General features: G+C 39.5%; 3 gene segments (V, D, J or C); all 3 read right to left on the bottom strand.

Annotated features, from left to right (window-relative positions):
- Positions 1–9,216: 9,216 nt before the first annotated feature.
- Positions 9,217–10,022, bottom strand: LOC134486764 (probable non-functional T cell receptor beta variable 23-1). The segment is given in 2 exon segments: positions 9,217–9,751; positions 9,872–10,022. Coding segments are annotated over 2 exon segments (438 nt in total).
- Positions 10,023–11,294: 1,272 nt separating this feature from the next.
- LOC134486761 (probable non-functional T cell receptor beta variable 23-1) lies at positions 11,295–12,153 on the bottom strand. The segment is given in 2 exon segments: positions 11,295–11,907; positions 12,011–12,153. Coding segments are annotated over 2 exon segments (627 nt in total).
- Positions 12,154–14,753: 2,600 nt separating this feature from the next.
- Positions 14,754–15,604, bottom strand: LOC102551554 (probable non-functional T cell receptor beta variable 23-1). The segment is given in 2 exon segments: positions 14,754–15,217; positions 15,323–15,604. Coding segments are annotated over 2 exon segments (513 nt in total).
- Positions 15,605–16,032: the final 428 nt, after the last annotated feature.

The following is a 16,032-nucleotide window of genomic DNA, read 5'->3' as shown; positions in this document are numbered from 1 at the left end:
GGTTTGTGCACTAAAGGAAATGCACATTTCCGTGCTGCAGACAAACTGCTTGCAAAGAGGTTCAGTGTTGGGTGACCTGCTTTTGAGGACTGGATTCCCAGTCTGCACTTGGATGCATTTAAAGGATACTCGGTGCAGATGTCCTCCTTGACCATACTTGTTGACTATGGAAAATGGCCTAAAATTTTAACTGTTTTCTTCCTCTTAATACCAACAAGCAAAATTGTGTCCATTTTCAGGATTACAGCTCATGTGTTTTCCTAAAGTCTGCGTAATAATTTCAGCATCAAATGAACCTGGAAAGGAGGAAATATAAGTAGTGAACACAAGACAAAAAAGGGTTGGTTCTATGACTGGAAATTTTAAGACAATGACTCTCCTTTTGCACTCAGGACTCACCTGCTCCCAGGAGACAGCATGCTACTTAGCAGTGGAGCCTTTCATCCATGGTGGCTTTGAGATAGCACAATATTGAGGTGTTTTCTCTCTCGATCAGAAGCCTTCCTGTAACATGATCCCTTTGCAGACTCATAATTATCTTGTTGCTGCTTTGTTATTTGCTGAACTACTTCTTGCTGTAATAAGGTAGCTTTTACAAAATCTCAGCAAATAGCCAGAATGACAGTTTAAACATGTTTTATATTGATTTTATAAATCCAAACTTTAAGAAGTTATAAAGAAAGTAGGAAAATAAATTCTCATAGTATTAGTTAACAATATAATCCTAGGTCACTCAGTCATATTCTTTCTATCACCCCCTTCACCCCCGGCCTCTTCGTGTGTGTGTGTGTGTGTGTGTGTGTGTGTGTGTGTGTGTGTGTGTGCGTGAGAGAGAGAGAGAGAGAGAGAGAGAGAGAGAGAGAGAGAGAGAGAGAGAGAGAGAAGTGAGGTATGCTATGTAGCCTATTCTGGACTCAAATTTCTCAACTTCCATCCATAGCATTATTACTCTCAAAAATTCAGGCATACACAACCATACTCAGCTTTTTCTCTTTTATTTCTATACCTACTTTTCCAATTAGATAGTTTATTTTATTTACTATTTCTTAACTTCTCATCTGAATTCTATGATCAAATGGTGCCTTTAGAGAAAGCGAGAGTCTTGTATGTTGTGATTTAATGACACCGCTAGACTGGCTCAAACTAGATCACAGGATAATAATGCCACAAGCAGGTAGGAAAGAGAAAGAAGAAGCCCAACTTAAGTGAAAATTTCTGGTTTCTTTGGAGACTCAGTTGTTTTATGTTTTGTTTTTCTTGAACCGGTCTTCTGAGAGGATGTTTCTCCTGAAGACAGACGTGGTGTTATTGTGGAAGCAGCCTGGAGAAGGGCATGTAATATTTGCTAGAGCAGACACTTTAGAGAACATGTGATGTTTGGAATGGGAATAAATATAACCCACCAGACAGTAATCAATGCTGTGTTGGCCTTTGGTGATGCTTGCTAGTCTTCATTCACAATTCTGTATGTTATTGGTTTGCCTTGCCATGATTTGCTCGCCATCCTTTGTCATGACTTCATAAAGAGAAACACCACCAAAGAACTTCTGGTGGTGGTCTCACAGCTTTTTGCTGCTTTTGAGGATGATTGGCAGAGACTAGTAGTTCCCTGTGGATTGATCTGCCATTACTGATTCATGAATGCTCTTTGAGAGTGGATTAAGTGACTGTTGCTGGTTTGTATAAAGTGAACTGCAGATATCCTGACAACACAGATTGGGTTGGCTGCAAAGAACTATTTCTAAAGACATCCCCATCCCCTTTGCTCTATTATTCTTTCTTTTCGACTGCCTCTGGTCGATGGTGGAATAGAAGGGAGGTTAAACCATTTAAGCACCCTTATTATTTTAGAACTTTAGAGGAACCCTCCAGCGATTATGTCAACACACAGAGTAGCATAAATATATATTCTCCATCTCTCAAATATCATGACTCTGAGTTAGTATATAGTACTTACTATAGATGTTTATAAAAGCGTAGGAAGGACTATATGGAAGACTCCATACAAAGCTTTATAGTGTTGGTAGGATATTGGCGTTGTTACATGAACAGTTTGAGTATAAATATAAGAATCATTTAGAAGGGACAGACTAGATGAACACACACACACACACACACACACACACACACACACTACAGAGCTTCACTCAGTTTGAGCTTAGGGTTGAAATCTAAGTGGCAGATTTGAATCATTGATAGAATAACAGTTATGCAAGTTTAAAACACATTGATATCTGGCTATAACTGCTTGTTTCTTGACAATATCAGGATCGAATTGTCACACATCAAAATTTGTTCTTGAGATTTGTACATTTAAGCTCAGACAGATCAAGACTGATGCTTATTAGCATGGTAGAATGAAAACATGGAAATGTATGATTTTGGGTAGCCATATAGCTGTTACGATGAAAATTGGATACAAAAGAAAGACAGTCATGGGTGGAGGGGTCAAGAGACAGAAAAAAAGAGAAATATGTGATACGGAAAGCAGCTTCCTATGTTTCACTTCCAGCTTGTTACTCATTTACTTCCTGTAATGGCTATTGCTGGGTTCCTGGTTGTCAACTTGACTATATTTGGAATAAACTGCAATCTAGATCTGGAAGGCTCACCTATGACCCAGATCCTAAGGCTAGGAGATACAAATTTTTGACCTAGATCTTGGCATGGAGATCTTGGGGCATGGTGACTAAGAATCCCAGGAGACTAAGGCAAGGACACCTCTAAGTTTAAGGTCAGCCTGGGACAAAAGAAGTCCCAGATCTAGTCGTGGTGGTACAAACTTTTAATCTGTGCCACACCTTCTGCTGGACCTACATAAAGACATTGGAAGAAGGAAGATTCACTCTTCTTCACCTGCTTGCATTTACTTGCTAACACATCTGTTGGAATGTACTAGCCTTGTGGAACTGAGCAACTACTGGATCCTCGGACTTCCTGTTCACAGGTGACCATTGTTGGGCAGTTAGACTACATAACAAATCCTCTTACTATATAGAGACTATACATAAGTTCTGTGCCCCTACAGAACCCTGACTAATACACTGCCCAACAACCCCTAGCCACTGCTCTGGCTTGCACCAGCTCCAGTTAAGTTCTGACACTTCCTTCTCAGACTATCACCTTCTACTTAGGTTGGCTCCCTCTGTGGTGGGTTTGTTCACAGGAGGGAATGCACACTTCGGTGATGTAGACTGACAGATGGCACAGAGGTACTGTGCAGTGTATTTTCCCTCAGAGGTTTTGATTTCCAGGGTTGGGTCTGAGACTAACAACTTTGGAAACAGAAAGGTTTCCTTATGTTTAGGTTTCACTTTTCTCCAGGAGACAAAAGACTACAGAACAGAGGAATCATGCATCCATGGCCACCCTGGATCTATAAAGGAAGACAGTATATTAGGTTTTGTCACCAGCCTTCCTGCTTCCTGTTATGTTTTTCCTTGGCAGAGGAGTCTACTACATAATTGCTTCTAATTATCACCAAAATATTCATGATGTGAGAGAGAGAGAGAGAGAGAGAGAGAGAGAGAGAGAACTTCTCCTACACGGTAGCTATGATTTTTGATGCTTTATCCACAAAAAAGTATTTTATAACTATTTTCCTAAAATAAAAAAGTAGTAGAGTTAACACATTGTATTATTGCTAGGTAACACTCACATTAGAATTTTCTTTTTTAATAATATTCTTTTTTTCGGAGCTGGGGACCGAACCCAGGGCCTTGCGCTTCCTAGGCAAGCGCTCTACCACTGAGCTAAATCCCCAACCCCTTTAATAATATTTTAAATTCATACTTTGAAATTTTTATACTTGTGGACAATGTAGCTTGACCATGTTCACCTTTATTCTTCCCCTTCTCTTCCAACAACATTCCAGAACCTGCCAACACGTGTTCCTCCCTGTTTAATTATGTAGTTAGTTAGCTAGCTAGTTACTTAATTAGTTAGTTTTAACCCATTGAGTTCAGTTAGTGTGATCCATACACAAATGGGCATAAGGACATTCAGTAGGATATGAACACCCTACTAATAGTGACTTACCAAAGGAAAGGGCCTTTCCCTGCCCTGACAGCCATAATTTACCAGTAGCTCCTCAGTCAATGGTGGGGACTCAGAAGCTTAATTTCTTCACTTTCTTTTGTTCCTTCCCTATTCATTTATGTATAAACAATGAGATATGGTCATATTCTCTCACATTGGCACCCATTGCCTTCTTTTCTTCCTTACAAAACCCTTTCTTCCCAAGAGTCCTCAATCTCTCTCTCTCTCTCTCTCTCTCTCTCTCTCTCTCTCTCTCTCTCTCTCTCACACACACACACACACACACACATTCTGTACATCTCTTGTTATGTATTAACATTTTTAAGTCCTCTTTCTCATTCTAATTACATTATTAGCTTTTTATTTCTTTTTTATTTCTTTTCTTTTATTTTTTTTATCTTTTTCCATTAGCCCTCATCCCCTATCCCTACCCCACATGGGTGTTCCCTCCATCCATCCCCCTTACCGCCGCCCTTGCATTCCCCTGCACTGAGGGTCCAACCTTGGCAGGACCAAGGGCTTCCCCTTCCACTGGTGCCCCAACAAGGCTATTCTCTGCTACATATGCAGTTGGAGCCCTAGGTCAGTCCATGTATAGTCTTTGGATAGTGGTTTAGTCCCTGGAAGCTCTGGTTGGTTGGCATTGTTGTTCTCATGGGGTTGCAAGCTCCTTCAACTCTTTCAATCCTTCCTCTAATTTTCCCCAAAGGGGGTCCTGTTCTATGTTCAGTGGTTTGCTGCTAGCATTGAGCTCTGTGTTGGACACACTCTGGATGTGTCTCTCAGGAGAGATCTATATGCAGACTCTTTCAAGCTTCATCAATCTTATCTAGTTTTGGTGGAGATATTTATATTTATATTTATATATATATATATATATATATATATGCCACATGTGCGACAGGTTGTGAATGGCCATTCCTTCAGTTGCTGCTCTAAACTTTGCTTCCATATCCCCTCCCCTGGATATTTTCCCCTTTTAAGAAGGAGTGGGAGCATCTGCATTTTGGTCATCTTTCTTCTTGAGCTTCCTGTGGTCTATGGATTGCATCTTGGGTGGTTCGAGCTTTTGGGCTAATATCCACTTATCCATGAGTGCATACCAAGTGTGTTTTTCTGTGATTGGGTTACCTCACTCTGGATAATATTTTCTAGTTCATTCCATTTGCCTGTGAATTTCATGAAATCATTGTTTTTGATAGCTGAGTAGTACTCCATTGTGTAGATGTACCACGTTTTCTGTATCCATTCCTCTGTTGAAGGGCATCTGGGTTCTTTCCAGTTTCTGGCTATTATAAATAAGGCTGCTATGAACATAGTGGAGCATGTGTCTTTGTTATATGTTGTCGCATTTTTTGGGTATATGCCCAGGAGAGGTATAGCTGGGTCCTCAGTGGAATGTCCAATTTTCTGAGGAACCTCCAGACTGATTTCCAGAATGGTTGTACCAGTTTGCAATTCCACCAACAATGGAGGAGTGTTCCTCTTTCTCCACATCCTTGCCAGCATCTGCTCTCATCTGAGTTTTATCTTAGTCATTTTGACTGGTGTGAGGTGGAATCTCAGGGTTGTTTTGATTTGTATTTCCCTGATGACTAAGGATGTCGAACATTTCTTTAGGTGCTGTTTGGCCATTCAATATTCCTCAGCTGAGAATGTTTTGTTTAGCTCTGTACCCCAATTTTAATAGGTTTTTTGACTCTCTGTAGTCTACCTTCCTGAGTTCTTTGTATATTTTGGATATTAGTCCTCTAGCTTCTTTATCATAAGTGATGTCTTAAGACAGAGCAAAACATTGTGGACTAGGCTGAATTTACTGTCACTGCTAGACTGGCTCAATCCAGTTAGTGGGTAAAGACATGAGAGAAACGCTTGTGCACCTTTATGAATTGGAGATAAAGGGTAATTTTGTTCAGTATTCTGTTAATATTGAGTTATGTAAAATGAAGCACACATGTAAAAACCTATGTCTCAACCATCATATGTGTTGCTGTACATTTTCATGTACAATACAAGGCAGCCAACATAAAATATTTTCAAAGTATAAGATAAACAGACAAATTTGCTAACTTACTGTAAATGATCAGCAACATTACAATTATGAGTCTGAAGGGTTCACTTCACAGGAAAGCTTCTACTGAGGTGTGATCATTTCATCATCTCCATAAGTACTGAATTCAAAAAGAAAGTTTGTAGGTAGGAGAACACAATAAGGAATATAAAGGAAGACAACAGTGTGATATAAAAATTCACTGCCCTACTCAAGACTCACAGTAAGGGGGTTATGTTTCAATTTTCAGCCTGTCATTCCATGACTTCTAGACACCATGAAGCCTTGTGAGAAATGAAGCTCTTTGCAGGATGCACTAACTCCAGTTAACTTCTGTGACTTCTTTCCAACCAAGAGCATCACCTTCTCCTTGAATTGACTACATAAAGAATATCTGTACAAAGTCGAGTGCACATTTCAGAGCTGTTGGCACAGAAGTACAACACAGAGTCACCTACTTCTAAAGATTGCATTTCCAACATGAAGGATGAGTTTTGGGAACAGTCTGCTCAGGATGACTGCTTGATCATGTCTAGTTGTTGAATAACTTCTTGATCCTGTAAACACACAAAACCCTAAACTCTTTATTCTTGTTCTGTGATATAAGAAGACAATATGCCACTTAGGACTATAAGCTCATATTTTCCCCCTGTCCTTTCCTCTTTACCAGATGAGTCTGAATTAGAGTCTAAATAACTGTGTCATCAAAAGAAAATGGAAAAGAAAGAAACAGAAGATAAAATGCATGCCAAAAGGGATATAGGCAAAGAAAGGCAAGGATGTATAACTCACAATCTCTGGGCAAGAATTGCCCTTTTCCCTTGATGACTCATCTGTTCCCAGTAAAAAGAAAGCTGTGCAGCTAAAAAGTCTTGAAACTAAAATGGCATTAGCAGCTTTCCTGTGAAGCGATCCCTTCAGACTCATAATTGTGATGTTGCTGATCATTTACAGTAAGTTAGCAAATGTGGCTGCATATCATACTGTGAAAATATTTTATGTTGACTGCGTTGTATTGTACATTAAAATGTACAGCAACACATATTTTATTTCGATAACAAACACCATAATTAAAACAGTATACTACAAACCATATAATCATTGGTGATAGTCTCTCTCTCATCCTCTCTTTTAGTTCAGCTATACAGGCCATGTTTGATTCTAAATTGTGATCTTCAGTCCTCCTCATTCCATTGAGGAATTATAGGCATTGAATACCACGCTTCTGGGTTTTCTTTTATTTGTGTATTTTTCTATTAAGTATTAAGTAATTATTGTATCTTAAGCTATCATTTGTTTTATGATAAAAACCAATTATGTCTTGGGAAATTTCTAAATGCTGTTTTTTAAAATTTTTATTGCTTATTTTATTTATGTACATTTCAAATGTTATCCCCCTTCCTGGTTTGCCCTCCAGAAACCCCCTTTCCCACCCCCTTCCCTCTGGTTCTGTGAGGGTGCTCCCCCTCCCACCCACCCACTCCCACCTCACTGCCTGAGCATTCTTCTAGGCCCAAGGGCCTCCCCTCCCATTGATGGCAGTCATCTGCTACATATGCGTCTGGAGCCATGAGTCCCTCTTTGTGTATTCTTTGGTTGGTGGTTTAGTCCCTGCAAGCTCTGGAGGGGGGTTATCTGGTTTGTTGATATTGTTGTTCTTCCTATGGGGTTGCAAATCCCTTCAACTCCTTCAATCCTTCCGCTAACTCCTCCACTGGGGTCCCATTGGTCCCCACATCCAGTCTTATGGGTGTCTGCAAGCATTCACATCTCTGTCAGAGCCTCTCAGCAGACATTCATATCAGGCTCCTGTCAGCAAGCACTTGTTGGCATCAGCAATAGTGACCGGGTTTGATGGCTGCATATGAGATCGATCCCCTGGTGGGTCAGTCTCTGGATGGCTTTCCTCAGTCTCTGCTCTATTCTTTGTCCCTGTCTTTCAATGTGTTTTTTTGTTTGTTTGGTTGTTTGGTTGGTTTTTGTTTTTGTTTTTGTTTTGTTTTGTTTTGATTTGTGACTGTGTTTCCTCACTCAGGATGATATTTTTTAGTTTCATCCATTTGTCTGCAAATTTCATGAGGTCATTGTTTTTAATGGCTGAGCAGTACTCTACTGTATAAATGTCCCACATTTTCTGTATCTGTTTCTCTATTGAGGGACATCTGGGTTGTTTCCAGCTTCTGCCTACTATTAATAAGGCTACTATGAACATTTTTAATGTATAGAAAGTTCAAGACTTCTGTGACTAAATAACTAACTAGTTTCATGAGGAGACATGAGGATAAAGGAAGTCTCTAGTATATGTTAAAGTTAGATTTACACTATATAGTAATTTTCAAACACTGTGGTGTTATGTTAATAATTAAAACAAAGTAAACCAAAATAGCTCTCTGCATATCAATAATCATTATTCTGGGAGTATAATACCATAATATGATTTAAAGGGCACATGATAAGTACATGGGATGCTCCTTATAAGTGTTTTCAATGCTAGGAGAAGACTAAAGGAAAAGTGTTTTCTTTTTCAGAAAAAGAAGATACAGAATGCTGTAGTTCATTAGAAGGAAGAGGGTGCCTGACTCATAGAAACATGGTTTTGTTCATTTTAAGCTTAGGAGAGAAACTGAGTGTCAGAACTGCATCCTTAACAAAATGACATTTGCATGACTTTCAATACGTACCAAATGTGGCTAGACTAGGGTTCTCTTCAAGAAAACAATTACTATACCAACAAAATTTGTTTCATTCTCTTAAGATTTAAACACAAAATCAGGAAGCTAGAAAGATGGTCAGCAGTTAGGACATCTGGCTCTAGGAGATGACAGGAATTCAGAGCCCAGCACTTAATCCAGTGGCTGACAGTTGTCTATAATACAAACTCCAAGATACATTCCCTTTTCTTAACTCCATGGGCATCTCCAGTCAAATATGCACATGTGTAGGCATCCTCACATGTGTGTACATACGCATACACACACTTAAATATTTTTGAAAAACTGAATCTCAAAAATTGTTACTTAAGAACACCAGTGTTCTGGAAGGATGTCAACAGAAGTTGTGATCTGTAATGACTTTCTTACTTCAGTCATGAGCTCTGTGTGAAGGGAGAGTGATGGTGGATAGGTACAGACAAACATGAGGCAAGCAAAAGAGGAGAGGAATGTGGTATGAAGAGCAGCTCTCTCAGACCTGGCCTGTTGCTCGTGTGCCTCTAAATACCCTCCAACCCAGGGTGAAATCTGCTGTAGTTGATGCCAGATCTTGTAAATTTCTGTTACTGCCCTCCAGTTTCTGGCATCACCCACTTCCTGAGTTGTGTCCACACCAGTTTATGCGCAGAGGGGGATGTACATTTCAGTGCTGTGTACAGACTGCTGGCACAGAAGTACAATGCTGAGTCTCCTTCTTCAGAGGATGGGATCTCCAGGGTGCAGTGTAAGTCTGGGACACACTGAGCTGAGAATCTCTTCTTGACCAAGTCTGTTTGGTCAATAATGTCTACCTTTCGAAAATTAATCAAAAATGTAAGTTCTTTTTTCTGGTTCTGTTGATACCAGTAAAAGGCAGTATGCGCCTTTTCAGGACTACAGCTCATATTTACTCTCTGTCCTTTCTCTTTGATCAGGTATCTTGGAGTCTGGGTTACTTCAGCAACAAAGGAACCTAGAAGAGGGTGAAACAGAAAATGAGAACAGCTCAGGAGAGACTCTGAAAAGGAAAAATGTTGGGAACTGTAGTTTGCAGTGTGAGGACCATTCTTTTCCCTTTTGACTCAGTACTCACCTGCCCCAAGCAGACAAAATGCTACACAGCACAGCAGCCTTGTACCCATGATCACACCAGGGCAGCAGAGGAGGCAGTGTTTTCGTGTGTTATCTGCAGCCTTCCTGTGACGTGATCTTTTGCAGACTCCACTACTATATTACTGCTTTCTGTGACTAGTGAGAATGAGAAAGTTCTTAGTATCAGAAAGCAAACTCTTCTTCACCTTTGTAGAGATAGCTCATTGACTATTCATTCAGAAACAGTTTATATGTATTTTACTAACAAAGTCAATGCATTTGTATAAATATAAAATCATTGGGCTATCAGATTAAGATATACTACCACTAGACAATGTTTACAGTTCTGTATTTTATTCTTTTACAATTGTGTTATATACATGCTCATTATACATTCATATATTACCTTGATTATATTCTTGCTATTGTCTCCACTAATTTTCTTCCCTTCCCACTGAACCTTCTTTTATTCCCAACAAGTCTCCCTTCTATTTTCTTGATATATTAGTGAGTCTTTCTCTCAGACATTGACTGTTGTCATTACAGGTTCAAACAACCACAGCAGTACAGCAGTTCTCTCTCTCTCTCTCTCTCTCTCTCTCTCTCTCTCTCTCTCTCTCTCTGTCTCTCATCTCTGCACATATTATTGACCCAAATCTTTTCCATTAATATTCCCTAATAAATTATTGACATTATGTATTTATTATTAAGTCTTTGTCTGCACCCCTTTCATAGAATTGATGATGTCTCTAGATAGAACAACATGAGATTTTGGAATATGGTGAAGCTACTGGCCGTGTGAAAAATGACTTGATCTGGTCAGTGGACAATATCAGTGGAAGAAACGAGGATATGAGAGAAAGGTTTGTGTGCTTCATGGTGGTGGGGGTTGAAACACACATTAATTGTGAGTAATTCTTTGGTAGTATGCAGATACGTAAAATAAAACAATAGAACATTTCATATTTCAACTCTCATATGCCAAGACACGCAATATTATAAAGTTATTGTAATTGTCTACAAAGTGCTATGAGCAGGGGTTACAAAGCTATAAAGAAACTGTGAACAATTTATTTCCTTTCTGGAAAAAGTAGATTTTAAATGTATTCTTTCATTTAGAAGAGGCAGATTATATGAGCACACAGAAACATGAAGTATTTCACTAAAGTTGAGTGACAAACAGCAGTATTGTAATATATGATTAAGATACATCAGATGTGTGTAGACTTGAATGTTCACCAAGAAAACAAGGGATATCATTACAAACCCATTTTCTCTTAAAATATAAGTTCAGAATGAACCAAACTTATCAGTGTGCAAACTGATGCCAAGTAACTTTATGATACTGGTAACCATCTGACTCTTGCCGTGAGGACCACATGAAAGCAAGAGCATGGCATACAGGGTCAGAAAAACACAACAAGGGGTTGGGGATTTAGCTCAGTGGTAGAGCGCTTGCCTAGGAAACGCAAGGCCCTGGGTTTGGTCCCCAGCTCCGAAAAAAAGAACAAAAAAAAAAAAAAAAGAAAAGAAAAACACAACAAAAGAGAAAAAGGAGAAAAGAGAAGAAGGAAGAGCAGCTTTTCCTGACTTGGTCTGGGTGTGCTGTTCTCCTGTGTGAAGTCTGTTGTGGTTTGCACTGAGGCCAGTTAATTTCCCTTACTTCCAACATCACCTGCTCCCTAAGTGACTCCCCGGTGAGTTTGTGCACAGAGGGGAGCGTACATTTCAGTGCTGTGGATTGACTGCTGGAGCACAGGTACAGTGCTGAGTCTTCTACTTCAGAAGTACTGATTTTCAGGCTACAGAGTGAGTTTGAGGGCCACTCAGCTGAGAATCTCTCCTTGACCATGTCTATTTGATCGACAGGCCGTTGATTCTGAAAGTAAATCAGGAACTTTAACTCTTTGCTCTGTTTTTGCTGATACCAGAAAACAGCAGGGTGATCCTTTTCGGGGTTACAGTTCATCTCTACTTGCTGCCCTTTCATTTTGATCAAATGTCTTGGCGTCTGAATAACAGCAGCATCAAAAGAGCCTGGAAGAAAATTCAAGACAAAGCATGAACACTGGCCCAGAGAAACGTTGGCAAGAAAATTATTTGGGTGTGTTTGAATCTATTTTGCAAGCTTAGATCTCACCTGCCCCCAGGAGGCAAAGTGCTACACAGCAGACAAGCTGTGCATCCATGGCTCCACTGGAGCAGCAAAGGATGTGGTGTCTTTTTGCTGTATCAGTGACCTTCCTGTGACATCATCCCTTGGTAGACTCAGTTCTTACATTATGGCTTCATGTTACCACCATAACAGCTCATAGTATTAGAAGAGCTTTTCTGTAACCAGTAAATAGAATTTGTTAAAGTTTTATTCACTTGAAAGAATTTTACAATTACGTTGCTCTTATAACAATACATTTACATTTTATAAGCCAACAGGATATCAGGAGTCTCATGCAACTGTTAGGTAATTCTTATACCTTTAATCCATTAATTATATTCTTTATGATATGGTATTCTAGAGTTTTCTCATTCTCCTCTCTTCCTGTCAAGGTCAGTTCGGAAGCCCATCAATCATAAGCCTGAGCCACCATAACAATGCACTGTCTCCTCTATATACACGAATAGATTTCTACCTCTCCCTTTTATTGATTTTAGTTATTGTTAAGTCATCATCCGCATCTTTATCATAAAACAGATCTTAGCAAGTGGAAAAATGTGGAATCTACTGAACTGACTATCACCTCTAGATTGACTTTGGCTATCTCCTGGGTTGTGTCAAGAGCAGATATGAGGACAGGGAAGAAATGCTGTACTCTGCCAGGTATTTCTGAAGATATAGTGAAACTTTTAAGATGTGTCCAGTGAGCCATATATGTAATAGTCCATGTCTCAACCCTCATGTTTCTCACAGTGCTCTTGGTATTATAAGAGCTCATGACAGGTTCAGTCTAAGGGTTTCAATGCTGTCAGTCAGCTAGAAAAAATTGGTTTACTTCCTTGAACAAGTGGATATGGAGGGAATACTATGGACCTGTGAGGGAAAAAAACAGAAAGGAGATGCATATAGACACATGGGTGTTTCACTCAGTTTCAGATTAGGAAGGAAGGGAATCTTAAGTATCATATTTGTATCATTAATAAAATAACCAGTTATGAAGTGTTAAAATAGATACATGTGTATATAGCGATTTTTCTGTGACACAGACTTGCCTGGATGTTCACAATTCCCTTTTGTCTTGAGATGTTTTCATAATTATCTTTAATCTTTCTTTAATGGTATAGTCCTTATTCCCTTCCTGGTCCACCCTCCCTCTGACAGTTCCTCATCTCATTCTTCCTCTCCTGTCTCCAAAAGAATGTCTCCACTCCCCACCTGACCCCAGCAAGCCTCCCCACTCCATGGGCCCTCAAGTTTCTCCAGAGTTAGATGCATCTTCTCTCACTGAGGCCAGACCAGGCAGTTTTCTTGAAATTTTAAATCTAAGCTCATAAAGAGCTGTGTTAATGTTTAATGAGACTACTGGGACATGTTATCTTTAGTGACTGTCTTCTTCCCATGAAGACTGTATCAATGAGAAAGAAAGCAGGCTGAGAGAGTAAACCAAAAGGGGGATAAAAGAAGAGAAAAAGTAGTCACATGAAGCCATTAAAGGCCTCACAGGCACCCTTTCTCTGACATGATCCCTTTGCAGATGCAATTGTTACATTATTGTTTCAGTGCCACCAAAGCAATTTATGGTGACTGAAGGAAATGCCTCATTAAATAAAGCCCACTAATATTTCACTCACTCAGAACTATCTTGAATTGTTTTATTAATATAAGCTACACTTCTATATTTTGAGAATTCATAAGATAAGTATCCAAACTAATATATCATTTTACTTTTGGATAACACTAATATTGATTCATTAGTTTCTTTTTGTGTCTCTCTGCCTCTGATTCTTTGTCTCTCTGTCTCTTTCTGTCTCTCTCTTTCGCCAAGATCTTGAGTAAAGATATTGTAAAACTTACATTATATTCTATATCTGGCCTTACATGTGAATTTCTCCTGTTTTTTGCTTGCTTGGACCCCAGGCCCTACCTATCACTGAATCTTTTTTCTCTTCTTTCTTTTCCTCACCCTTTTGTATTGAAGTATTGACTTTATGTTTCTGAAATTATCTTCTTCAATTTAATGGTAACACTGGCAGTATCTTAGAGAGCGCTGTTTAACTAGTCATTCCAGGTCAGGGGAAACATCATAGGAAGATGTGAGGTTTTGGAGGAAGGCTTTGAACTTGTATATTAAGAATGCAGCCAAAGTGAGCTGTCCCTAGAGTCCTTTCATAATCTATAGATAGAGAAAATAATATAATCCTTCATTTCTCAATAATCACATCTCTGAACATATATTTCACATTGACAGTAACAGACTATGAGATGCTGTCTTTACTGCTTACAGAAAACTTGAAATACTTTTCTGGAAGAAGTCCATGCGTGAAGGACCCACAGAAGTACTGAGTCTTTCATTCATCTTGACCTAGGGAGTAGAGTGAAAATATTGTAGCATCCATAATAAAGTAACATTTATATGATTTTAAACACATGTACAAATGGCTAGTATTAGGTGTTCCTTGGGAAGGGATTGATAGATCATCACAATTCTATTCTCTTGAGATCATTAAACTCAGGCTCTGAAAGAGGAATCTTGATCTTTATCAGCATGGTGAAATGGAGAGAGTTTGAGATCTTGGTGATCAGCTTATTTTCACCACGAGTACCACATGAAGAGTCAAGGAGTAGACACAAACAGAACCTCACAAAGCAAAGAAAGAGGAGGAAAACACCATAGAAAGATCGTTCTTCCCATGTCAGGCCCCCAAGGTCTTTCTGAATTGTGAGACTGTCACTCTACTTCTAGACACATTCTTGACTTGTGTGAAATCTGCTGTGGTTTGCACTGGCTCCCGTTCATTTCTCTTCCTTCCTTCCAACCCAGAGTGTCACCTGCTTCCTGAGTTGGCTCCATGGAGAGTTTGTGTGCTAAGAACAATACACATTTCAGTGCTGTGGACAGACTGCTGGCACAGAGGTATAATGCTGAGTCTCCTGCCTCAGAGGACTGTATTTCCAGGCTGCAGGGAGAGTTTAAGGGACACTCAGCTAAGAATCGCTCCTTGACCAAGTCTATACTGTCACGAGGTTCTTGACGTTGAAAATAAATCAAAAATTTTAACTCTTTGTTCTGCTTCTGTTGGTACCAATAAACAAAAGTATGTCCCTTTTCAGCAATACAGGTCATTTTTGCTTTCTGTCCTTTTCCTCTGAGCAGATGCTGTGGAGTTTGGATAACTTGGCAATCCAAAGAGCCTAGAAGATAAGAAAACAAAAAGTATTAAAAAGTGGCCCAAGAAGAAATCCTGACAAGAAGGAGGGTTTGGAGTTATTGTAAAGAATCCCCAAACCAAGACTCACCTGCTAGCAGGAGATAAAGGGCTACACAGCAGAGAAACCGCATGTTCATGACTGAAGACTAGCAAAAGGAGACACCAGACCTAGGCTGTGGCTTTTCTGTGACTAGATCCCTTTTCAGATTCACAGTCGTCATGTTACATGCATGTTGTTGCTGACACACTTCATAGTATGGAAGGAAAATTTTAACACAGTAAATAAATCTTTCTTTTTTAACGAGTAAAAACAACACTGCATAGTTTAGATAGCTAAAAGTAAAAAGAAAAGAAAAGGCATGGTACAAAGCATTTTTTTTATCTTTATTAACTTGAGTATTTCTTATTTACATTTCTTTTTTTATTTATTTATTTTTTTTATTATTAACTTGAGTATTTCTTATATACATTTCCAGTGTTATTCCCTTTCCCAGTTTCCGGGAAAACATCCCCCTCCCCCCTCCCCTTTCTTATCGGTGTTCCCCTCCCAACCCTCCCCCCATTGTCGCCCTCCCCCCAACAGTCTAGTTCACTGGGGGTTCAGTCTTAGCAGGACCCAGGGCTTCCCCTTCCACTGGTGCTCTTACTAGGATATTCATTGCTACCTATGAGGTCAGAGTCCAGGGTCAGTCCATGTATAGTCTTTAGGTAGTGGCTTAGTCCCTGGAAGCTCTGGTTGCTTGGCATTGTTGTACATATGGGGTCTCGAGCCCCTTCAAGCTCTTCCAGTTCTTTCTC

This window comes from Rattus norvegicus, chromosome 4 (assembly GCF_036323735.1).
Source record: "Rattus norvegicus strain BN/NHsdMcwi chromosome 4, GRCr8, whole genome shotgun sequence".
In the NCBI taxonomy this organism is placed as follows: domain Eukaryota; kingdom Metazoa; phylum Chordata; class Mammalia; order Rodentia; family Muridae; genus Rattus; species Rattus norvegicus.
This window is presented reverse-complemented; position numbering and strand designations above follow the sequence as displayed.